Consider the following 26,207-nt stretch of genomic DNA (forward strand, 5'->3'; position numbering starts at 1 on the left):
TGCTGCTGTTGATGCTGCATCTCCTGCGTCTCCTGCTGCTGCTGCATCTCCTGCGTCTCCTGCTGCTGCTGCTGCTGTTGATGCTGCATCTCCTGCGTCTCCTGCTGCATCTCCTGCTGCTGCTGCTGTTGATGCTGCATCTCCTGCGTCTCCTGCTGCTGCTGCATCTCCTGCGTCTCCTGCTGCTGCTGCTGCTGTTGATGCTGCATCTCCTGCGTCTCCTGCTGCATCTCCTGCTGCTGCTGCTGTTGATGCTGCATCTCCTGCGTCTCCTGCTGCTGCTGCTGTTGATGCTGCATCTCCTGCATCTCCTACCGCCGCCGCCGCTGCAGCTCCTCCTGCTGCTGCCGCATCTCCTGCTGCCGCTGCTGCTGCGACTACGAGTACACCAAAGAACGTGGCCCCAGTCGCACCAGCTGCAAGCAGCGGTGATTCAGCGGTAACCCCCAATCCCGCCACTGGGCAGACCCCGGAAGCCTCCGCACCCGATGGAACATCTGGGACCGGAGCACCCGCCAGGCTGATGACAACCGAGATCACAAAGGTCGCGACGACGGGGCAACAGTCTCTGACTCTGCCCAACATCGGCACCAAGACGAGCCAGGACAGCAAAGGAGGTGAGTTCCCCTGTATGCCAACTTGAGAACAACACACCGCATGATGGGAATGACTGAGGGTCCATTTCAGTTGACTTAAATCAAGTCGTGTAAATTGCACAGATTGACTTTATAAATATAAATGAGTTTTGGAGTGTTTCTTCAAGTGACTTTATTTATTCTGGTGGTTTCATCGAGATAAAGATCATTTGAGATCGTTAATTCAGTTATGCATACCTGCTTTTTCAAAATTACACTGAGCTGACAAAAGAGTGTTAAGCTGCTCAAAAAGTGATCCTCACTGATTGGCTCAGAGTGGCATGCATCACTAGAGATGTGGACTCAAGTCACACGACTTGAACTCCAGCCATTTGTCGACTATAGACTGGACAAAAACAGACTCGTAACCCGGACTTTAACACCAATGGTCCTTCCCTTGGACTGAAGCCTTTTGACTTGAAAATGCTTTAAAAAAAAAAAAAAGGTTTCCCCCAAGCCCAAATATTAAAAAGTTATTTCATTTAAAAAGTGTTCCACGAACCAATTCACCTCCTGAATGAACCAGCATCCGGGCGTGTTGCGGGGAAGAACCGCAAAGAACTAACGGGAGAAAGAAAACGATGAAAAAGGTGCAGAAAATGACAGACGGAGATGAAAATGGCATCACGTTTGATGAAGGGCACCTTACAACTTGTATCAACAATGCTTTGGTCCGTGCATCAGCTACCAGAGGACAATGTGTTTACTGTTGTCTCATTGTTTCTGGTTAAAGGCGCTGAGAAAACAACGATGGCGCTTGCAGGCCGGACCACAGAGGCAGCTGGGAACGCGGTGAACCCCTCCACCCTGACCAAGGCAGGAACTACTGCACCACCTTTGCCCCCGCAAACCCCCACAACAACAACAACAACAACAACCACAATCACCAACACCAGAACCACCAGCAGCACTACAGCAGCTCAGCTAAAGACGTTTTTGGTAAGACACACTATGTGGATCCTTCTTTTACAACATCAATAAATATTTGAGATGAATTATGAGCTGTTTATCATACCTCTAACATCGTTGAAAGATAAAAATACATATTTTAATTTTCTTATCATGTGAATTGTGTGTTAATAGTAAGTGATGAAGGGGAACAGATAGAGCCTTCACTTTACATCCATATGTATGTTTTGACTAACTTACCGTGTTTTATTTGTATTTTTTGCAGTACTCTCTAAACAATGGGCACGAGGTAAGAATTTGCTTTATTTTGAGTTGTGTGTCTTTAAATCAGTTTCAGGCATCTGACTGTTTACCTTCACCCAAACAATACATGTGACAATAAACACGCTTTGTGCTCCGACTCTCATCGAGCCACTGCTATTGTCCTGTCCAAGGGAGGCGGGCCACACCCTGTCCACCCCTTTCTCTATTCACAATTACTCCCCAAAGTTAGAGAATAATTGTGCAACATCCTGCGGGAAGGAAAAGAACAATAAGTCACATTTTCATTTCTTATATTGTACCATCGTGCTACAGCTTTTACATTACTTGTGCAGTTATGATGTACATGCCATACTGCTTCAGAAATCTATGTCCAGCACTTTGCAGCATGTGTGTAGCACTGATTATTAATTATAAATATGCAACCACCTTCCTCAGGGAAGCCTCACTAGAAGGAACCTGAGACAATTAAACTTTTTTACACATAATTACACACAAAAAGTAGTAAATGTAACTTTTTACTTCCCCCCCTGGTAAAATGTTACGTTAACTGATCAGAATGATGAACAAAAGCTGCAAAAATAAGAACTAGTCAGATATAAAAGTAGAATAAAGTCAACGAGACGCATCTTCAAAAATGCGTGAAAAAAACAAACAAGAATACTTCCCACCACTGAAGAAGGCGGCTCTGGGTGGATCCAGCAACAGGAAACAGTGAAGCTCGCTATAAAAAAAGAAAAAAGGATTCCAGTCACTGGGTGGAAAAAGTGTCTTTAGTGGGAACCCTTCCTGCCTTTCCCTAGTTTCCTTCGTTCCCACACCTCTTTCATATACTCACACTCTCTCTCTCTGACGGCCTCCACAGCTGCGCCGGTCCAGAACCCACCAGAAATACTACATGCATCACAGCAGAGCAAGATATGACATCAGCTGTCACTTTTGACCTTCCTGTCCAAACTGTGGATCCTTCCACAGTCGCCTGGCCGACGCTTGGAGTCATTCATTACACATGTGTCCTTGTTTCCATTCAGAAAGAGGAGGAGAAGGATCTGGTGGAGGTGTGCAGGCGGCTGATGGTCAATTTGCAAGATGGGAACTGCACCCTGACATGGCAGCACCACAACGGCAAAATACACTTCAACTGTGTGGAGATTAATGGGAAAGGTGAGGCACCTCCCTTTTGGAAAAGTCACACTTGTCAGGTAGAGGCAATTTTTCTATCTGCTAACAAATACACCTGCATGTGTCTCACAGTGAAAACCAGCCTCGCGACCCAGTACTATGAAGAAATCACCAAGGTAAGGCTTCACACAAGGACGTATCGTCAGCATGTCGAGACACTGACGGCCGCCGCAGTGGGAGAGGAAGTCATTCTCTGATTGTATTCTCTGCTTAAAGAAACCGACAGACCACAAAACCCTGATCGCCATCCTGGCGTCCTGCGGTGCTCTGCTGATCATGATCGTCATCCTCGCCGTTTGTGCCTCCCACCACCGCAAGCCGTACAACGATAACCAGGTAGGTGGAGCGCTGTCCTGGCTACTACATGTCCCACAGGGGCGGATCCTCACGGGAACACATGTCAGGACGAATAGTGTCCCCCCTGTACCACCCAGGGGTTGGTCCCTGTACCCCCCGGGGGTTGGTCCCTGTACCACCCGGTGGTTGGTCCCTGTACCACCCAGTGGTTGGCTCTCTGTACCCCCCGGGGGTTGGTCTCTGTACCCCCCGGGGGTTGGTCCCTGTACCACCCAGTGGTGGCTCTCTGTACCACCCAGTGGTGGCTCTCTGTACCACCCGGTGGTTGGTCCCTGTACCCCCCGGTGGTTGGTCCCTGTACCACCCGGTGGTTGGTCCCTGTACCCCCCGGGGGTTGGTCCCTGTACCACCCAGTGGTGGCTCTCTGTACCACCCGGTGGTTGGTCCCTGTACCCCCCGGTGGTTGGTCCCTGTACCCCCCGGGGGTTGGTCCCTGTACCCCCCGGTGGTTGGTCCCTGTACCACCCGGTGGTTGGTCCCTGTACCACCCGGTGGTTGGTTCCTGTACCACCCGGTGGTTGGTTCCTGTACCCCCCGGTGGTTGGTCCCTGTACCCCCCGGTGGTTGGTTCCTGTACCCCCCGGTGGTTGGTCCCTGTACCCCCCGGGGGTTGGTCCCTGTACCACCCGGTGGTTGGTCCCTGTACCACCCGGTGGTTGGTCCCTGTACCACCCGGTGGTTGGCCCCTGTACCACCCGGTGGTTGGCCCCCTGTACCAAACTGGCCCCTTGAGCAGATTTATGCATGGAAATAAATACAAAATGAAAAAGGTTTTCTTTATCTGTAGGGTTCTTTCCACAATGTCGTCAGACACTTTTAAAAAACAGCACTTGTAGTCGATGTATTCGTAGCGTTCTTGCTAAATCCTGGACCAATTTCAAGTATCAAGTCTGAATGCAACTTTCAGAGACCTTGTCCCTTTAATCTCCGCAGCAGCACCTGACAGAGGAGCTGCACACGGTGGAGAACGGTTACCACGACAACCCGACGCTGGAGGTGATGGAGGTGCAGCCGGAGATGCAGGAGAAGAAGGTGGCGCTGAACGGAGAGTTCAACGACAGCTGGATCGTCCCAATTGACAACCTGCTGAAGGAGGACATGGCGGACGAGGAGGACACACACCTGTAGAGATGCCCGGGTGGGGGGAGGAGAGGGAGGAAAGGGAGGAGATGGAGAAGAGGGAGGAGAGGGAGGAGAGGGAGAGGGAGGAGATGGAGGAGAGGGAGGAGAGGGAGGAGGAGACGGCGACAAAGCAAACGCCAAAACAAACAAAAGCATCCACACTCCAAGGCAGCCCTGATCTTACTCTCTTGACCCTGGAGGTTGTTGTCCCCGTAGCCAGAGAAGACTTTGGTCTCAAACACGTACTTCCTGCCCAGAAGCCAAGCCCCCATGTTAATGCTGTCTGTCTGTTTGATGTACTTCTACTTTAGTTTGCAAGGGAAAACAATATTAAACCCTTTGCAGATGAAGTACTGATCAAATAGTACAAGGTGGCCTTTAAAAGAATCCACTAAGTCCTTCACTGTTGTGCATGTACATTGTTTTTATAGATAAGTAACACAATTCAACACGATTCATTCTGAAAACTCAAAGTGCTCCAAACCCCAGAGATAAACAATTGTGCTTTCTCATACAAAGAAAACAGAGTTGATTTGTACACAAGCGCCTGTAAATAAAGCATTTTAAAGTTATTTCCTGCGAGCGAGGAAGAGGCCGGTGACGGAGGCCCAAGATGGAAGAAGCTCGGAGAGGCAGTTCTAGAGTTACTAACGTAGACGCAGGCGACCTCGGGCGCTCCAGAGCGTCCCGCCGGTTGTCCGCTGGTGCGGGTCGGCTGCTGAGGCGCCGCCGGTTAGCCGTTCATGAAGAAAGAGAAAAAGAAACAAATGAAGGCTTTTAATGCACATATTGAGGCGAGTGGGTACGGCATGCCCGAGGGGACAAATCACAAGTAGATTTAGTTTTGTGCTTACTCTCAAAACGACGCGTTTTCACGTGATTACAAACGAGGGGAAAAAGTTCCAGCTTTCTGAAAGAAATTGGAGAAGCGTAACCATGGTAACTCGTCCAAAACTGATGTAACTAAACGATGATTTGTGAGAATCAGAAAGTCTGAACTGTTTTAATTTTTTATATCATATGTGTATATATATATATATATACACCTAGTTAGTTACACTTCAATCGAAGCATTGTTGACATTACAGAGCTGTCCGCCATCGTCTTTTGTGAACGCTGTTGTTGTTACCCCGTTGCATTGTGGGATATTTATGCCGGCGCAGTTCCCAGTGTTAGGGGTTATATAATATTTCACCAGAAACAGTCAGCCATTCACATCCTGTTGGTTTCAGACATGCTGAAACGCCTCCGTTAGCGTACGCCTAACACGCTGGATAGCAAGTTTGTGTGGAAGTCTTTTGTCCTCTCTGGCTTTCCATACATGTAGGATATCGCATTGTTTTAGTAAGATTCTCTTTCATTTCAAATAAAATCACATTATTAGTCAACATAACGCCCTTATATCCTGTATTACATACCAGGCCTTTTTTGGGGGGGGGAGTTTTTTAGAAATATTTCCATTGGTTCTAAAAAATATTCATGAGCAATAAAACATAACCTTCAGCTGTTTCATAACATAAGTGTTGTACCGAGTTTGTGGTCACGTTCAACTCGCCTAATGACGATGTCTTGGTTTCATTACTCTGTACGTTCCACTTGAGACCACATTGAAAATGATCTCATGTTGCAAAAGGATTGAAATTAATTTTCGAAAACCAATACCCATAAACATTTCCCAGCCAGTGCCAGGAGAAGTCTCGTTCAATAATGTCGCATCGCACCCACGATGTAGAAATCTGCTAAACATTCAGTCATCTAACTGACAACCAATCAAACTGTCACATCACAGGTTGAGATTGTTAAGGGCCAGGACACGCACACTATCTTAATAGAAAAGAATTATCACTTAATAAGTCCACTATCAATAAAACTAGACTGATGCTGGTTTATGGATACAAAAAAACCACCTCTGAAGCCGACACTGTAAATAGTTGTTTTCTTTCCACACTGTTGTTGCTGCTGGAGGGGTGGAGTCTGATGACATTTTCAATCGTCTGACTTGATATTAAAACCCCGACAGCAGAACCCGGGAACTTCATTTTGGATTCTGTTCAGTTTGAATAATATCCTTCCTTTTAAACCCATTAAGAAGTTAATATATATGTACTAATACACAAGTGAATCCATCACCTTGGGCACTCCAATCATACTTTTGATTGATTTTTGTTGTTGCTGTTGTTGTCATCGTTTTGTTTGTGTATCTCGTTTCACTTTGATTATAGCTGTGATGTTTTCACCAAAGTACGTTACTAGTATTTTCTATGTATTTATGGAGTGTTTGCTGCTGAAGGCAAACAACAGGTGTCTGACACACTGGAAGCTGTAAATTGATGTTGTTCTACCTGTTCAGATATGAAAATAAAAAGGGTTTTTTTTCCACTTTGGTCCCAAAGTTTTTCTGAGCAGCCGTCCGCGACACCAGCGCACGGCCACTAGGGGGCAGAAACAGCACGGAGACGAGAGTTATGAAAACCTGAACAAAATACAATCTTTATTCATTATATACATTACATACAATGCAATACTACAGGGCTTTCTACACATTCACTGTATCCACAGTAGTGCTCACTGATCGGAGAGTACCAGCCTTGAAACCCCCCGAGTCCCAAGAGAGGGCAAGATGGAAAGAAAATTAAAGAAATGAAAATACCATCCATCCATCCATCCAACATTGTTGTGTGGATGGCATTTACCATAAAACAGCAAAAAAAGAAAGAAAGAAAAGTAGTATTTGGCATTGTGTTTTTATACACTTTTTTGTTGTTACTTTTTTACAAAAGGTGCTTTCATTATTCTTGTTAAACAGTTTTCTTCTGGCACAAAATGAGAATAATTGCTACGGCATTCAGGGCATGATGAGCCCTAAATGCAGTCAAAATATAAATAATGAAACCCTCGCATCGCTTTATCATCTCAACAGATATATGCATTTCTTTGCTCTGGTGTCGTGTTTTTTTTAAAAACAAATGTCCCATCAGCGATCCATTCCCGTGAACAGACGCTTCAGAGCGTTGCCATCGGCCTCCACCAAACACAACCAAATACTGGCGCGTGCTCTCCATCACGGTGAACGGTACCAGGGTTTTACTTTCCTCCGCCGGTGAATTTAGGGATGTTTGTGTTGCCGGAGTCTGAAATAGCTACTCGTGTCCAGCATCGCTGAGAGCACATCGGCAGGATCGATGACCCAAAGGTCACAGTAAACAAACCCCTCTAAACACCGCGTGAATCCTAAAGCTGGACAAAGCAAGAGAGGACTGAATTCACCAGGGACAGATTCCACAACTCAAGGGACACTTAAAGTGCCAAACCACTGATTTGTGTGTTCCTCGTGTTCCCTTAAAGAAATAGTAGAGATAATATCCTTCCTGAGGATCAGATGAGAAGATCAACACCACTTTGGTGTCTAAATACACAGCATACAGACTAGAAACGGCTCACTGGTGAACACGTTGTGTCAAAATGACACGTTGTAGTTTCGCGTGCTGGACACTAGGTGGCTTGGCGCAGGAAGCTGTGGTCTCATGTCGCTGTGAGGTTGCCAGGTAACCAGCGGAGACTTAGTGAGCATCAGAGCGGTCTGTAGACGAGACGACCTTTGGACAGAGTCAGGCTAAATGCTTCACTTTGGGCCAGTCTTTATGCTAAGCTAAGCTAACCTCCCATTTAGCACACGGATTCAGTCTACTTCAACCGCAATCGATGTTTCCTCTGACAACGACGTCACATAAAAACTAAACAAACAGACCGAGATGGGCAAGTGATGAGATGGTGTTAACAGCGTACTGAAATAAACTGAAACAAGCAGGAACCACACTTAAAGGGACAGTACACACCAAAATCAATCTAAATCAAAAACATATTCTACTTACCTGTCGTGCTCAATGCATTTGTGATTTGGGGGGTGAACCGCCCCTTTAAATGGAACACATTCTGCCCTCTTACAAATGAAACTCTACGTCACCAGACTCCAGTCTGGTCTAGTATGACCAGGAGCTAATGGTGGCTCATGTTAGCGTCACTGTGTGACATCACAGAGTCAGTTCACAGACTCTTCCCGTGCTACATTGGCTCACTTTAGTTTTACAGTACATAACTTTTAGAGATGTGGTCTTTAACCTGCACAGCACCGGTTCACTCCTGTCCCTTCAAAATAAGAGCATAAAAGGTGAATCACCGTCCAATAGAGAGGGACTCACAAGTTCATGTCTCATCTTAAAGTCTCAATTAAAGAATCACACTCCTGTTTACGAATATTACGCTCCAGTCAAAGTAGTGTTTCACATTAAAGAAGATTAGTCTTTTGACCCCGTGCAGCTCTGTTGCTGCTGATGTCCTTTTGTCTTCAATGTTCTTCAAGCTCAGAGACAGGGATCGATCCTGGACACAAATATTATGTACAAATTGAGGTTAAACAGTCGCAGCAGATGTGTGTTTCCGATGAAGCACGGTGTGTTATGAACATTATGGACCTTGTGGAAGACAAGAGAGGAGCGAACTGAGGGAGTGGGACTTTGGGAGATCACCAATGAACATGGACCCCTCCCCCCCCCAACATGATGATTGTCTGACAGCCGAGGTAAACCTTTCAACCGCCTCACGGCGGATTGGAGCAGTATCTCAAGCGTCACCCTACCTTTGATATAAACTGGGCTCTCAGACAGCACAACAGTAACCCTACATTTAGATCCTTATTCTTTTTGAAATGATGCTACAATGGAGGTCAACAATGTTGTTATGGAGAACGCTGGTTGGGCTTAAAGGGACAGTGCTTAAGGTGTGGCTACTTTCACCTCTTTACCGCGCTTCAGACCTTTCTGAAAGGGAACTGAAGCGGTCATCTCTGCCTTCAACAATACCAGACTCCTTTGACAGAAGTCAGGAGTTGCTGGTCTACTGCTGCCTCCATGGAATAGTTAAACACACTGTGTGTGAGTTTGAAACACCAAACTCACACACAACCACTAACAAACTAACCGATGGAGGCGTGGAGCAACTCCTGAGCAGATAAAAACAAAGGAGTCTTGTGACTTGAAGAGAGCAGAGATAACAGCTACAACCCATCTACTGTGGGACGTATACTGACTATGGAGAAGGACCTCATATAACCGGACTTCAAACCATCACAACCATCCCTGTAGCTTCACAAATATATTCAGGCCAACTTTGGATTTGTTTGGAGAAAACAAAAGAGGAAAATCTCAAAAATGGATTTCATCACACTGAAGTAACATCCTGTCAAGAACAAGAAAGAACATGATCCAGCAGAGAATCGGTTCAATCGCCCCCCAAAAGAAATCCTTATATGTATATTTACATATTCTGTACACCATTTAGAATTAAGTCCATTAACTACTAAAGGGGGAAAAGCCCGTTTTACAACCCAAACCAAAATATAAAAGGTATATTTAGATATATATATATATTAAGCTTTATCTCATAGAATCATTCCTCTATTGTTACTACAACACTATTAAATGGTTTTGGCCGTCGCGGTCATTAATATGGTTTCAGAGAAGCAAGCGAACCAAAGTCAAAGTGTACATCAGGATTTCGCCGGAGATGCTGAAATGTTACCAAAAGGACGCCACACGTTTCGCTATAAACACGTGGCGTTGGTTAAAAGGAAAGAACTATGATAAAAAAGAAATGCGTGCATATCGTGTTTCCGGGGGAAAAAAAAAAATCCAGAGAAGATGAAAAACACAAGCGATGATTTGTAGAGTTTAGAGAGGCTTCCACAAAACTTTCATCAGCAAGGAAAAACCAAAGGGATATCTTGGGTTCGGGTCGTCGAGTTTCACACATATCCACCTGTTAACCTGTGTGTGTGTGTGTGTGTGTGTGTGTGCGTGTGTGCGTGTGTGTCCGACCCTCACCACCGCAGCAGGAAGTCAGTGTGACGGAGTTCCAGATGAAAGTGTAATCCCACCTGACGGGTTCAGGAATAGAAAAATAACTGGTCTCCCTCTCATCCCTCCCAACCGGGCACGCGGATGGGACGGCGTTCAGTCGGTTTCCGGTGGGGAGGGGAAAGGTGTCAGAGGTGGGGTGGCCGGGGGCGGGGCTAGAGCGTGATGAGGTCGACCAGGTTGCCCTTGGGCGGAGTCATGCTGTCTGGAAAGAAGTTGACGAGCGTGTCGAAGAGCTGCGTCCGCTGAGCGTACGTCTGGTCCACGTCGGAGAAACCTGAGTGAGGGAAGAGAAGAAAAACGTCACCGTGCTGCAGAACGCCAAAAATACACCAATCCTAACTTCCAGAAGTCACACTTTGCCCATCAGCGCCCAGATTTATCTAATGACACACACACACACTCACACTCACACTCTTACCCAGAGGGATGAAGTCAGAGCTAGACTTGAAGAGAGCTGAGGGCAGCAGCTGGAACTGAGGAGCGACAGTGAATGGTTAGCAGCTGTGTGGTAAGCAAACAGACATCTCCAGCAGGTGGCGCTGCTGCTGCTGCAGCAGGTCGCCGTCACCATCAGTACACAGATGAGAGCACAACTGTTTCTCTCTACATTCATACTGGTTCCCTTTCTCATGTTTTTTTTTTTTCTTCGTATTTTTTCTTCTTCCCCCCACTCCATAAGAAGAAGAAGAACAACAACAACAACAACAACAACAACAACCTACACTGAAGACCAGTATCATACGCGCTAAAGATAAATCCGGTACCTCTTTGGTCTCATCGGGGTCAGTGTGGTCCACCGTCAGCGACAGGTCGTTCTGCAGGTATTTGAGCGCGCTCAGTGGCTCCGACTGGGCTTTCTCCTCGAACCTGGCCAATCAAAACACACCGGTGAACACCACGTGCACGCAGCCGGGGCTGCAGTCGCAACCGGGAAACACTAGATGACAGCAAAGCAGAACCAATCCCAGAGCTCAGTCGTCAGGTTCCTGTGGTCTCTGGTTGACATTTGGAAGTCCAAAGGTCTCACATGACATACTTTCCACTGACATTTGTTTCTTTTCATTTAAAAAGGTTGCCTTTCTTGTCTGTTCTGATATGATTAACAAGTGTTACCAATGTTGGTGGGAAAAATGGAGGCCTCCATTCTATATCGATGGATGCATGCATATATGCATATATATATATATCTATCCATGTGAAGCCTCCATTTTGGATGGATGGATGGATGGATGGGTAGGTAGGTATAGAGGTGATGCTGGGAGGAAGTGTCGTTGGCTCAGTGACTGCAGGAATAAAAAAAGCAAAGAGGAAGCTGGACCTCACCTGTATTTCCTGATGAGGTATCTGCAGTGGCGCAGCAGGTACTCCTTGGAGGGCCGACACAGTTTGAGGGACCAGAAGTCGTCCAGGCGCATCTTGGGAGAACAAGACTTCCCGGGGTTTCCACCAAATAAGTAATGCACCTGGACACACAGGAAATGCATACCGGTTACAATGCACACCGGGTATAGAGCGCACACGCACGCATAATGTGTGATCTTTTCCTTTTCACAGTTAAAACTCAACAAATGTAACAATATCAAACAAACGGTTTTGATTGTTTTTGGGCTCAATTTAAAAGTTATCACATGACTGTTGGTCTAAGCCAAGGTGTGTGTTACCTTGTGCATCTCATCGTAGACCAGCTGGTGTGCAAAGCGTGGACACGGCTCCTCCTCTTGCAGAGTCTTGCTTGGGTTTTCTTTCACTGCCTGGTCGTTCTTGTACACACACGACCTGAGCAGAGACACACACACACAAACGTTTACATTAGTGACAAAAAGACTGAACGCTTCCTGAAGCCCTCGAGGACGAGCTGCTCAACAAACACACCCACACACAACTTGTGGAGAGAAACAAGCACACGTGTCACATTCACATATTTCATTGAGCTCAAGAACAGCTACTTAAATCAATGTACTGGAACAGTGAGGGCTGCAGCGTGTTCTCTCTCTCTCTCTCTCTCTCTCTCTCTCTCTCTCTCTCTCTCTCTCTCTCTCTCTCTCTCTCTCTCTCTCTCTCTCTCTCTCTCTCTCTCTCTCTCTCTCTCTCTCTCTCTCTCTCTCTCTCTCTCTCTCTCTCTCTCTCTCTCTCTCTCTCTCTCTCTCTCTCTCTCTCTCTCTCTCTCTCTCTCTCTCTCTCTCTCTCTCTCTCTCTCTCACACACACACACACGCACGCACCTCGTGGTGGGCTCGGGGATTGTGTGAAGAGGTCAGGAAGCGCGTTAATGTCTGATTATTTGTGTACAGATATTTGCCGAGCGTTTGCATGCTCTCTGCTGTGGTGAAGAAGATCTTGGCTGTGTGGGAAAGGATTTCCTGCGAGTGTGCCGCTGACAATCCCAGCAGCCTGTGCATGTGTGTGTGTTTATCACATGAATCACTCCCTCTCCTACCAGTTGTTGCGGGCGATGTCGTAGATCCAGAAGGAGTTGCGGACGTTCTCCTCGCGCTTGTCCTTGTCTTTGCTGAGGCCCGACAGCACGTGGATCTCGTTGAGCTCGGGGTCGATGGTGGCCCTCTGGGTGAAGCCCGTCATCGGCACTGTGGCGGCAACAACGGCAACCGTGAATTGGACGCGGGGGCTCAGCTCCGAACTAAACAAAAACATCGCCTCGTCCAGCTGACCCAGCGGAGAAGAGCGCCAGAAATAATAAAATCTCTGTCTCCGCGAAAAAGTTTAAAGAAGTACTCTGTAACACAGGGCGCCATGGCAACGGGAAGCCGGCAGCGAGAGACTGAACAGCATGCATATATATATATATATATATATATATGAGGCTAGATGACATAAATACAGTATATATAAAATACTGTATGTAATCTAGCCTCATATCATGTCAAATAAATGTTAAAAAGTGAGGCACAAGTTCGCTCAACAGATTTACATTTGAAGACTTTTTGATGGCAGACCTCGGACCAGTTTTATACTCTTTAGAAAGCGAGGAGAAAACAGTCAGGCCTGATTTTTGTCCGTAGAGGAAACGGAGACTAGCCCTCAAATGTCACTGCGGGGAAAAATGGCAGAAATGGAATTCATTAAAGAGATGCCGAATAAATGAGCTTAATCGGACCAAAGCTCCCAGCTAGGCTTACAGGTCAGCGTCTCAGCAGTGACGTGGCGAGATGCTGCTGCTGCTGCTGCACACGGCAACATGCAAGACTGATTACGAGAAGAGAGAACAGTTTGTGCCTCCTTCCTGCCAAGACACATTCTGTTCTTTCTTGCTCAGCTTCACCAGCGCACGCATTTGAATTGTTCAATTCCTCTGCCAGGACTGTCAATAATGAAAGATCTGCATTCCTGTGGTATTCATTCAGATTTGCTAGTTCTACAAAAAGGTACTACAATGAAAGCAGAGTGTGGGCTCCAGACTAACTACTTGGCACAGGTACTCCGGAGTGAACTTTTTAGCAGCACCAACACAATATTCAAAAGTCCCAAAGAGAAGAGATGAAGTCAAATGCTGATTTTTAAACAAAGACACAAAATAAGAAATTGTGCAGTCTCTCTTATGTGCTACTCCTTAATATGAACGGTGTTGGAATCTATTTATTTTCAAGTAGCACTGGTGCTCCTAGTTAAATATTTGAAGTGTCTTCAAAAATGGTCACCAAATTTGACTTATTGGTCACAGTCTGGAGCCCCATGTCTTTTTGTGTGTGCTTACGCAGTATAATCTGACTAATATTACACCAAACTGTATTTGAACCCATCCGAGCAGGAAAGGTTCACATCCTGTCGCCCGCTCTGAGAGCATGTGACTCGCTATATTTGGCCTACATTCGAGGCAGTGGACGAGTCTCCTCCCATCACATTACACTGCTCTGATGAGTGAGCAAAGAAGCACTCTTTTGGCCAACATCAGACAGGGGCGGCGAGGCAGGAAACAGCCACGTGGAGCGTTACGGGTCGTCGGCAGTGTGCATAGAAAATAAGAGCGGAACCCGCTTTGAGGCAAAAGAACAATTTCAGATTGATATAAATGGTGCGCTCACCCATGCCCGAGTCCTTCTTGGTGCCATCGGATATGATCTCTACGTGGTCTCCGTCCACATCGTAGCTGAAGAAATCATTGAGGTACGTCTTTGACCTCTGACCTCCAAACACGTACAGGCAGCGGTTTCTCTGAAGGAAAGAGAAGAGGCAACATCAGAGAATTAGCATCCAAGCTAACTGCGTTTTATTCGATTTGATCAGGCAGGATCTTCCCGAACAGCAAAAAAATAATGAACTGAGAATGTGTATTCTGGACTCACGGTGTGGAAGAGCATGCAGTGCCCGATGCGGGACTGGACGTCCTCCGGCCCGGCGTTGCACGAGTCTTCCCGCAGGAGGCTCCACGTCCCGGCCTGACAGTGGTAGGCGTACAGGCCGCTGAACTGCGGCTCCGACGTCCGACTGTCCTCCACGCTGCCGTTACACGTCAGGATGCGCCCGCCGAACGTGTAGATCATGTGCTTCTCCGAGTCCATGCACATCTTGAGCGGGGAACAGGAGACGGAGGAAAACGGTAAGGGTGAGCGTTAAGTCAGAGTTTAGCATCGACTGTATCAAGTTAATGTGTCAATGAATTTGAGATTCCACCGACATGTTTAGAGCAAAAGAGAAAGGCTTCATTTCTAGAATTCTTTGTAGCCTGTTAAAAACCTTGAGCTAGAACATTCCAATGAGATCTGGGTAATGTCGGACATTTTAAAGTCCATTTTCCTGTTTGACACGTTACGAAGTGTGTGACACAAGTGACCTGCACTCAATTCTGCGCCTGAACGCGTCGCATTTTGTGTGTAGACACGGTGGGAGCTGACGTTATTGTGAATCCAAAACCACCGCCAAACTGCATGCTGGGTACAGCTCGCTCCAAGTCACTCACTACAATATTAACTGTTACAGAACTTGATAACAAAATATATAAATATAAATATAAATATAATATTATATAAATATATATAAAAATATTAGAAACACCTCTTAGAACACAGCAGTGTTCTAAGAGGTGTTTCTAATATTTTTATATCAATGAGGGTTGACTAAATAAGTGGATTTCACGAGCTAATTACAAATGTAAGTATAAAATGGGACTGGAGGGGAAATATGAACTATAAGAGGTTGGTTGTGGAGGTGCAAACGGAGACGGAGTCCAGCTACCTGGTGGTCAAACACCAACTTGGGCCCGCCGTCAGCAGACGTGTCCTCGCTGAGTAGCGTCCAGGTGTTGGCGTCGATGTCGTAGCGGTAGAAGTCGCTCTTCAGGGACTTGCTGTTCCTGACGCTGGAGTCCAGGTACCGGCCCAGCGTGTAGATCTGTCGCCGCTGGGAGTCGATGCACATCTTGTGGCACGAGCGAGCACTGGGACCGCTCTGATTGGTACACAGGGGACGCAGTGTCTCCCGTCAATAACCATCTGTGTTTGTTTCATTATTTATTTTTGACTCAATGTTTTCAGACCCCGCTCACCTCTTTCTCTGTGTCTCTGGAGATGCAGGACCACTGGTTCTCCTGAACACTGTAAGCCCAGAAGTCAGCCAGGTCCTGCGTGCCGTCCCAGCCCCCAAACAGGTAAACGGTCTCTGCGGGGAAACGGACATTAAACCTCCTCTCTGGAAGCCTCCACTCAGATAACAAACAGACTAAGGTTGTGCTTTCATAACATATTTACAGCTCCCAAATGTCAGCTGGGTTGACATGGAGTCACTTTCACAGACACATTTGTGAATTGAATATTTATACGTTTGCTGATATCTGGTCGATAACGTGTTTAATTATTCTTGCATACACAACACGAACCAAGAGCATCACTGCGAAACGGTTTACGTCACAATGTTCCTTTTATGACGATTATCTTGTTCCCATCACTCAATCGACTCGGGCCAGTCAATCTTTTGGGGCGTTAAACCCTTTTCTGGTTTCCCACCCGTTTGGGAACTGCAGAGTCAACGCTGCAGAAGAGGACACTGTGTATGGATACTTTCAAGGTACTGCGATATACTGCCGGTTTAAAACACACGTGTGTTGTGTCTCCTATTAATAAGATTGCCAGCCTCTGCTAAGAAATCATCGTTTGGGTCAAATACAGGACACTGAGGCGCAGACACGTGGGAGTGAGAGAGTGTGTGTGTGTGTGTGTGTGTGTGTGTGTGTGCGTTTGCGTGTGCGTAGTTGGGATTGTATCAGAAACTAGCGTCGGAGGAAATGAGCTGCCCCATTGCTACTACAACTCAAAAACGGAGTCACTGATAACGATCAATTATAGATTTTGGGATGAGTAAAATAACAGTTTAAGCTTAAAGTTTGTGAATAAATGTGTGCAGTAGGGTTTGAAAAAGGACCCGGATCATGTGACCATACACATGTAGCTTAAATTAAAAAGACCTGAAGCTCTGTTGTATTGTCTAACTGTGAATGCAATCTGGGAACCCATGGGCACTGTAAACAATGACCGGCACGTGGAAGAGTCTTGGTCCGGGTTTAAGGAAACCCCAAAACAACGGCCGCTGTCCCCAGGGGACAGATCTTTGTCAGACCGATGGCCGAAGGGTTACGAGATTGCTCAGGATCGGGACCGAGCAATGGTGATGGAGAAAAACAAAAGTATTTGACTGTATAGGCAAATACTTTCTGCCAATTGAGACACATGGGAAGATGAGATGGCTGGCGGCAATGTCGACAGATACAGAAAGAAAAAAAACAATAGCTGTGTGTTTCTGTCGAAACAAGTTGTGATACATGTGCTCTCAGAAGAGAAATGGCCTCAGGACTGTTTTTATTTTAAGAGGAGGAAAAGCTGGAGGGGGACGGGGAGGGAGGGTTCATTTCATTAAGCGGTAATGGAGTCGGAGTAGGAGGATATGAGTCATAGCGTCGGCTAAACAGTCGAGTCATAACACTGGCTGCGTGGGTCTCACCGGTCTGGACATCAATCACCATTTGATGTCCCCCCCTCATCCCGGGCCTGTTGTCGTCACCGTCACCTGCGTGGAAGAGAGGAGGGGAGAGAAGAAGAGAGAGGAAGGGGGGGGGGGGCGAGGAGGAGCAGAGAAGAGACAAATGGTGGCGTGTGAGCGTGGGAGGTGGAAGATGACGTGGAGGAGAGAGTGGAGGAGAATGGGACGATGGGAGGAGCAGAAGGGGAGCACGGCTTTAGCTACGAGGCCACAAAGCTTTCACAGTGTATCAAATGTTCGATCAACAAATGGGGAATAGCTCCCACTCGAAGAGATGGTCTCACTGTTCATGTCGTCTCGGTTGATTTCTTGGGCGCTTGTACCTTTGTTGCATTTGGGGATGATCTGACTCCACCGGGGCTTGTACTCCTGCTGGCTGATATACTGGTTAAACAAACCGTCTAGCAGGGAGAGAAGAGGATGGAATATGGCAAAGTTAATGCAAGCAGAAACCAGGCAGAATTTTCTTTTTAAAGATTAAGGTACCACGGACAATTCTAAATGAAGACTGAAGTCGTCTTTACTCTAGAATCCATCAGGCCGAGCACAGTACCTCGCACAGCTTTGTCTATGAGCTCCTCGCAGGCGTCGAAGTCTCCTTGCAGCACCAGCCGATCGTGCAGGTGGGTGAGCATCGGGTGCTCCAGCGCTATCCGGGTCTTCTTCTGCAGCGACTCAAAGGCCTCTGTGTAGTTGTGCTGTCGGAAGTGCTTGAGGCAAAGGCGGATGGCTTCCTGTTCTCTGTACTGCGAGGAAAGAGACACAGGCAGATGTATAGAGCAGCGGTGGGCTGAAGTCCCTGCACAAGCACCGCCCACCGCTGTTAGCCACAACGTGACTGGAGCAGTTCAAGCATGACGACAACTGTCCTGTTTGAACTTAGATGACACTTATGAATACCGGAAGCTGGGTTCAAAAAGCAAATGTATCCTTTAAGATGGCAGAGATGAATTCAAAAGGTGCTAAATTCAAAATAAAGAGCATACCTATGATTGCCTCTACACAGCCATGAGGCTGTCTGTGAAGTGTGGGCCTGTAATTCCATCCCACGTTTTATGGGCATAAGAAGATAAGAAGTTACCAATTGCTGGGAAAGAGTTGCCCAAAACCACCTGGGGTCAAACGACGCAGTAATTCTGGTCTCAATAAATGGAGGAGTTCAGTTTAGTTCATCTTGATCAAGTCTATTTGGCTTTCTTTTACAATTCCTGCTTTGGTTGTATTTAAGCTACGTTTTTCACAGCGGTTTGATTAAAGAATGTAATGCAGGCGGGTCGTGCTCAAGTCGTTGTTAAAGTTACATGTTCTCCTGCCACTTGATTAATCCATCCAACTCTTTCAGGCCACCGGGGACTTACCTTGCTGTACCAGTTAAGGCAGGGCTGCACCACATCGGGATCTTCGATACCGTGCAGCTCAATGTACCAGATGCTGAAGTTAAAACTGGGACCCCAAGACATCAGAGGCACTGAGACACAGAGCAAGAGAAGATGGTGTCAAAAGACAAGACGTGTTTTTCTGTGTATCTTTTCATCAGGGACCAACAGAAACCACCATAATCTAGTACCAGGGCACTCACCAGACTTGAATATATATTATAAATTATAAACAGGAGATATTTGCACCGCTGGCGCAATGAACAACATCTGGCCCAAATTACTGTATTTGTTCACGACGACACAAACTCTGACTTTATCGTGACTCCTGATGGAAACGTATGCTAAAGTGGTGCAGTCCTGTTCATCCTGCTCTCTCTCGTCATGTAGAAGGCCATGCTTTCATATTTTGACAACCCAAAAGCTGGAAGACGACTTCCATAAACGTGATATTAATGACTTATTGCTGACACTCTGCTTCCTGATTAAGGAACCATTTGTCGCCGTCCGTTGACGTGGGGTTCTGAATTCATGTTGCTGTGGCGTATCGTGAAGGCCATCCAAAAGGTCCCAAAGTAATATCAAGACACTTGACAAACCGCACCAGCTCTCACCTATTTTGACAAATCTGCAGGGAAACATCTGCTCATCGATCTTGTGCTTTAAGGTGAACGTTTCTTTGTTGTAGTCATTCTTAAGGCCACTGGAAGAGAGAGAGGAAAAAAACAAAAAGAGCAAAGATGACGCAGCTGTTTCAGATGACATTAGTGGTTGAGCTGCCAACTGCATCCATACGCCGGTACGGTTTGGGCAAATCTGTCTGTTAACCAGTTATCATCTGTCCTCTGCTTCTTTAACAAACATGCAGTATGGTAAGGGAAACTATGGAGATAACTTTCCTGTGCTATAGCTGTATTTGTTTTAAAAAATAATTACATTTTCTTTTCTTTTTTTAAATGGCTGAACTCAGTCAACCAATTCACAGAACATTTCAACTGACGCACACGCCCAACTCTCCGGATTGCAGTGTGTGTGTGTCTGTGTGTGTGTCTTTGTGTGTGTGTGTGTGTATGTATGTGTGTGTCTTTGTGTGTGTCTGTGTGTGTGTATGTGTGTGTGTGTGTGTGTGTGTCTTTGTGTGTGTGTGTATGTATGTGTGTGTCTTTGTGTGTGTCTGTGTGTGTGTATGTGTGTGTGTGTGTCTTTGTGTGTGTGTGTGTGTGTGTGTTCTGAAAGCATTGATGCCAGCAGAGTCAGTCATAGCTTGTTCGTCCTTTTCTTTTCTTTTTTTAAATGGCTGAACTCAAAGTCAACCAACTGACGTACAAGCCCAACTCTCCGGATTGCAGTGTGTGTGTGTGTGTGTGTGTGTATGTGTCTTTGTGTGTGTCTTTGTGTGTGTGTGTGTGTGTGTGTGTGTTCAGAAAGCATTGATGCCAGCAGAGTTAAAGTCATAGCTTGTTCGTCCGGCTGTCCCGAGTTGTTGGAATAAAACAGAACATTTCACTTGGGAGGTTTTGGCAGGAAACCTGCGCAGCACTCGATATCAGACAGTCTGCTGCAGCAGAAGTTGAGCGTTGACGAAGACTAATCAAACGGTTTTGGAAAGGCAGCGAGCGCGGATTAAAGACGGTCAGGTCAGCGCAAACACAACAAGCAATTCATAGGAAAACACAGAATGGCTCATTTTCACACCGCGTTGATGCACACGTGGTCTACCTCGCAATGTCAATGCAAGCCAAGCAGAATTTGTGTGTCCGACCGGTCGGGTTAGTAGTTGTTCCGCAACCCTGCTGATGGACAGCCGGATAAAACCGAGGCAAAAACGTACGTATTTGTTTAAGTTGACCTAAACGTGAGCAGATGTGGTTTCTTGGTGAAGCGCTTTGCGCCCCTTCTTCCCGGTACGGCGTACAGACACTGAATCCGTTAGTAGTACGGGATACCGGATCAAACCGGTCTACTTTCACTACTTGATTGCCAATGGGTAACAGATTGTTTGAAGCTCGATGGGGGTGATAGACAATCAAAAAATGAGAAAAGAAATGCTCCAAATGGCATTGCAATTGGACACTGAAGCTGCATCAAACTGCAAGAATCGCACACTAAGAAATGGAGTGACTTCACATCTCACCTGGACAAAAGCTCGGCCATGTTTTCTTCACTCATCCCACCAAACACTTTAAACTTCTTGAGGTTGCACACGTGAGTCTTCTCATACTTCCCAAAGGTGATGCTCTGAACAATCGCCGGCCTTTCCAATTTCAAGATTAAAAACTGGAGAGAGAAGAAGACAGGAGTCATGAAAAGGCCTGAAGGCAAAGAGCAGAGTTATGATTCCAGCAGTGTGTGGCGGACTGCGGGAAGCTAACCTGTGCTTCCGGCCGCCACCTCGTTATCTAGTTATAATGACTGCAGCGGGCTCGATCTACTGCGTCAGGTGAGTGGAGTTGCACACATTCTATGAGCCGTATCTACGAGTCACTGGTGCTCTAACAAGCCAGGACATCTACTGACAATTCACCCAGCGGCCATCAGGCCAGAGTGAAGAGACAGGCCGGAACATGGAAGCAGCCCCGGGGGCCAATGTTTTCACTCATTAGAGACAGAGAAATGTCCTCTTTATCAATATTCATCTGACTGGGATGAAACTTTAATAAACACTGCTGTCACTCATGAGTCACATGAACTTCCCCATCGACCTCTTGAGGGGAAACAATGACTTTTGACTCCCGTTTCAGGCATTGATCCGGCTCTTCAGCCAGTTTGTCATGAGTCAACATGCTTAAGTACGTCCTGATCCTCCCGCCACGACTGATTTGGCACACACTTTGGTTTCATTGCTACTCTGTAGCGTCACTCAACTAAGCAGTTCAGTTCTCATACCAATATTGGTTTTTGAAACAGAAACTGGCAAATACCAACAGACTAGACTTGCACAGCAAATAGTTAAATAATCACTGTAATTAACTGCTGCAACTATAACTGCGGATAATATGTTAAGACTTAAAACTTAACCATTGCTGTGAAATCTTCATTTCCTCTTGCCATACAACACATACTTTCAGATTCAACCTAAAACTACTCAAAAGGTCCAATGAGAAACAACGTGTTCCCTTATTCCCTGGGCACCCATGTTCAACATGGTTAAATGCACTTATTTTAAGTCGCTTTGGATAAAAGTGTCAGCTAAATGATATGTAATGTTCCCTCGGCACCCATGTTTCCTAAGCACTAGGGCACCCTCTCTGAGTCGACTGAGATTTCCTTTGTTGATTAATTGCTTTTTGTGCTTTTATTTTGCTGACTGACTTATTTCTTAGGTTCAAACATATGAGCACATCTCTGGTAAACACAAGATTGCATTGCTTATGTGTAATTCTTTGTGAAGAATTAAATCAATTAATTGACCTAATTGATAAGTCGACAAAATCGTATAAGTGTTAGTTGATCATTAAGGAAAGTCCTACTCAGTACCTGATGATTTTTATGTCCATCCACATTAAACTCTATACTCCCTCAATCCCATCCTCTAGCACGATGTCTCAACCTTTTTGAGACATCGTGCTAACAATACCCATAAAAGTCTGGCGAGTCCTTGTTGCCTTTATTGGATGGACTGGTTAGGGTTAGGCATGAGGAGTGAGACTGGTTAGAGTAAAGGTAAGAAAACCAGGGTGAACATATGAGAGTCAGAGTATGGCGGGTCATGTTATGCCTTCGCCATGGTAAAAAAAAAAATATATCCCCACCTAAAAAGGTCTGGTGACATCATTCTGCAAAATAACATAGGAACATACACACTCCATAAGCAGAGAAAAGCCTCACTACCTGTCAGGCAATTTCCTTATTTAAATCTTAGCCATGAGCTGTTAATTATTTATCTTTTTAATTAGAAAAATGTCACCCCTCAAAATTGCTGCTCCTCTTACATCAAGGTAAGCGCCACATTGTACCATGCAGTACTCATCTCACATCAAGCAACTTTACCATGTCTGCACCAAGGGCATCGTGGTCGCCATGCAAGTTGAATCAGTAAAACTGGGCACCACTCCTACTGTACTACAGCATAAACAGACCACCACAAGCCTCTTTGAGATCCACACGTTGCTCTCCTGTCGTGCTCCATCTGGAAGTGAAGGGGACAGTTTGTGGAAGCAGCTGCAACAGCAACCTACCTGTGGAGGGTAGTTGCTTTCAGAAGACCACCTGGAAGACTGATCATTAGGTTTGTCCACCAAGATATTCCTAAGAAACACCCACAAAGAAAGGTAGAGTTCATTTATCTCCCGTGGGACATCACAGAAGTAACACACTGGAGACACAACAGAGAGAGAGAGAGCTAGCTAGGTGTAACCGTAAAGGAACAGAGTCCACTTTATTAGTACAGTTCAGTTGGTGTAAGCTAGCAGACAGTTGTTGTTAGCTCGCGTACAGCTAGCCTGTGCGAGCAACAGGCGAAGGCGCTGAAACTATGCGCGACTTCGCTTGCTAATTGTGACATGTAACGTGTTTTTTGTGTACGCCATCCATAACACCGTTTTGTGTGTGTGTTTTTTACACAAATAGCCAGTAGTCGGCTGTGTGGCTGTTGCTGCTAAAGCGGAGCTCGTTGGTTAGATAACAGCAGCTCGTTACTTTAGCGCCGGAGTAAAGGGGATGCTCGTTTTTCACAAACCAGGGTGCCGGACCGCACACTGAGTCTAATTCAGAAACAAATGCCTAGAGCTGGAACGCATTTTTCGGAACTAGTGGCAGGTCAAAGTAATGAGAACTGTTGATCCAAAAACAAGCTCTTCTTAAGAGAAGGACATATATAACTGACGTAAAGAAAGTGTGCCTTTAACGGAGGGGCAGTGCATAAGAGACTAATTGTTATCTGTTGAATGATCTAAATTAATAACTAGCTACACGTTCCAAAGAAATATATTAATGTAGTCTCCTCGGACATAAGACTTGTTAAAAATGTTCCACAAACGCTCCACAGTATCACCATCACCAACACCATCGGGCGACGGCGTATCAACACCAAACGCCCCTACCGCCACTAACAAAGCTAACCGCTCGCTGGCTCGGGTCTCAGACGGGGCTAGGCCAGTCGGGCCGGCCGGTGGAAACATTGGTGCATTGAGGCGATACGAGTCCACTCGTGTCCGCAAAACCTAGCGCACACGCCGGGCCACCTATCGCGCGCGTTACTCACTCGGGTAAATATGTCGAAGAGTAAGAGCTCCATTTAAAAACACTGAAAGTGAGGACTCTGCTCTCAGGAACGACAGCCATCTTGTTGCAGAAAATAACAAGCAGCGGGCGGTTAGCAAGGAGCGAGCGGTGACAGCCCTTAAAGAGACAGTACACCCTGTTTTGTTCGTACAGGGAAGAATAGAGTATACAATAATAAGGTATGGATAGTTAAGCCAGACTTTACATATCTATGATAATATAACATCAGATGTTCACTTTATCATATTTACATATTTGATATTATAAACTGTAATTTAAAAGGTCAGCGCCCAAATGATATAACGCTAATAATAATAATAATAATAAAACATAACTACTCAGGCTACAGCGAAGTATAATTTTGTGGCGCTTACAGCTTTGAAAAAAACCATTGAAATCACATTTTAAAAAACTAAACAGTTATGTCTCTTTCCAGAAACAGTGTTCAGATACATAGGACCATTCTGAGAAATCACTGTCACTTTGTGGCCAGATTCACCTGGATTCAGAATGAGCTGCTGGGCCTTTTGTAAGCTAGAAATACCTCCAGAAAGTAAAAGTCTTGGATTCTAATTTTCAAGACAGAGGCTCAAATTCAAGTAAGAAGGCAGTGCCACTTAAAGGTCCTTCATGTCAGTTGGCCTATTATCTCAAGGGGGCACTAAATTGCCACACAGGGAACCTGGGTTTTTGAAGGGCCCCGTAGTACTACTTGCATGCCCTGCCTGGTTGGTAATCCACTTCTTTTGTTGAGGACCATTTATTACTGGAGGGAGAACATATTGATAAAATGACCACAGCAGTAACTTTTAGAGACCGCTGTTTGAAAAAGAGACAATATATGTTCTTGAGTGTGCTCTGTATCTTTGAACAAACTGGATGTTTATCTGGTGAATGTAAATACTTACATTTGTACATTTTCACACAGCCAGAGATATCTCGGTAACTGTACTATTAAGCGGATGCCGAGCTCTTTTGTTGTAAATGTTGCACACTGCTGTGCTCCAATGACATTTGAATGTCACCTCAAGGATTAATCAAGCGTCCTATCATGTCCTGTCAGGCCCCGTCTTGCTTTGTTGTGTCTTGTCCTGTCGTGTCCGATTGTATCCTTTCAAGCCCGGTCTCGTCCTATCTCGCCCTGCTGTGTCCTGTCTTGTCATGTGATAAAGTGGATTATTGTTATGTTATGTTCGAGCCATTATTGGCCTTTAGGTTGGTTTAACATTGCAGTGGTTCTTTTCTGAAACAAAGACAGCCCATGTTCTGTGGTCCGTCTTTTAAAAGCGCCTCTCTGGGTGATCTCAGTGTTTCACGACATTTCCAGTCACTCACCGCTCACGGTGTGGATGAATCATGTGATGAGTAATGTAGCACAGCTCCATTCCAGTTATCTGGACCTCTTATTACCGGAACTTCCACTTCCCCCGTCCTGTGAAGATCAACATTTGCAGTTGTGTAAATGTAAAGAATGTAAAGAGTTTATTTACATTTTGTATATGTTACATTAAATTCCCACATATTTTATTTAGTATCAGGTGTCCTTAAATCCAATACAAACTGTACATTGTATCGGTTTCTTTATAGTTAAGAGCCAAAGTAACAAATGACCCAAATTTCCAGATTATAATCTCCTCGTATTCTCATTTGCTCATTTATCTTTTAAATTAACTCCTTATGTATAATGATGGTGTGGCACAATGCAAAAATAATAAATAGAGTAATGTAAAATAAAATAATAAACAATGATAGCCAGATAAGACAAATAGACAATGTACACAGGAATTTGACTTGATGACAAAACCAGTAAATTAAAAGGTAAAGGTAAAATATAAAGAAATTCAAACAAAAGAATTATGGGCAGTCAAAAATTATAAAAATGTTTAACTATGCTACACATCCTGGTTGGCATTGTTTTGAGTCAAGACTAATAAGTATGGTGCTTTAATACTTTCTGAAGAGCCAGTGAGCCACGATCCGTCTGGCTCTGGTGCCTCACAGACACCTGTGAGGCACCAGGTGTCTGTGAGGATCCACACTGATAGGGCAGGTACCTGCAGCTGAAACAGCAGACTTTCGTATGTCACGTTACAAGCGCAGCAACGTTACCTAACAAGCGTAAAGTCAACTTTTACTTTTGATTTCCCACTGGACACAAACGGAGGTCTCCGTCCTGGGATCGTTTGACCCGTCCACCCTTTTTGTGACGTCACTTGCTTTGACTGAATGCAAAAACATTCA

The 26,207-nt window shown here is 45.6% G+C and overlaps 2 protein-coding genes across 3 annotated transcripts; one reads left to right on the forward strand and one right to left on the reverse strand.

Annotated features, from left to right (window-relative positions):
* Positions 1-298: 298 nt before the first annotated feature.
* On the forward strand, positions 299-4,497 carry podxl (podocalyxin-like). The gene is made up of 7 exons (XM_034526335.1): positions 299-617; positions 1,369-1,574; positions 1,810-1,833; positions 2,837-2,969; positions 3,060-3,103; positions 3,204-3,323; positions 4,278-4,497. The coding sequence occupies exons 1-7, from the start codon at positions 524-526 to the stop codon at positions 4,470-4,472; spliced, it is 816 nt and encodes a 271-aa protein (XP_034382226.1). The 5' UTR covers positions 299-523; the 3' UTR covers positions 4,473-4,497.
* A 2,432-nt stretch (positions 4,498-6,929) lies between these two features.
* On the reverse strand, positions 6,930-24,060 carry mkln1 (muskelin 1, intracellular mediator containing kelch motifs). Of its 2 annotated transcripts, none has more exons than XM_034526037.1 (18): positions 23,947-24,060; positions 22,922-22,991; positions 20,878-21,020; positions 19,358-19,446; positions 18,726-18,835; positions 17,921-18,113; positions 17,691-17,768; positions 17,329-17,394; positions 15,881-15,993; positions 15,571-15,783; positions 14,682-14,903; positions 14,421-14,550; positions 12,818-12,965; positions 12,043-12,157; positions 11,705-11,844; positions 11,146-11,248; positions 10,800-10,854; positions 6,930-10,655 (listed from the first exon to the last, which is right to left on the reverse strand). In XM_034526037.1, the coding sequence occupies exons 1-18, from the start codon at positions 24,024-24,026 to the stop codon at positions 10,534-10,536; spliced, it is 2,190 nt and encodes a 729-aa protein (XP_034381928.1). In that variant the 5' UTR covers positions 24,027-24,060; the 3' UTR covers positions 6,930-10,533. The 2 variants fall into 2 exon arrangements, with proteins under 2 accessions (XP_034381928.1, XP_034381927.1); XM_034526036.1 differs by having other exon boundaries at positions 17,652-17,768.
* Positions 24,061-26,207: the final 2,147 nt, after the last annotated feature.

The sequence above is a fragment of the Cyclopterus lumpus genome, chromosome 23, assembly GCF_009769545.1.
Source record: "Cyclopterus lumpus isolate fCycLum1 chromosome 23, fCycLum1.pri, whole genome shotgun sequence".
Taxonomy (NCBI): Eukaryota; Metazoa; Chordata; class Actinopteri; order Perciformes; family Cyclopteridae; genus Cyclopterus; species Cyclopterus lumpus.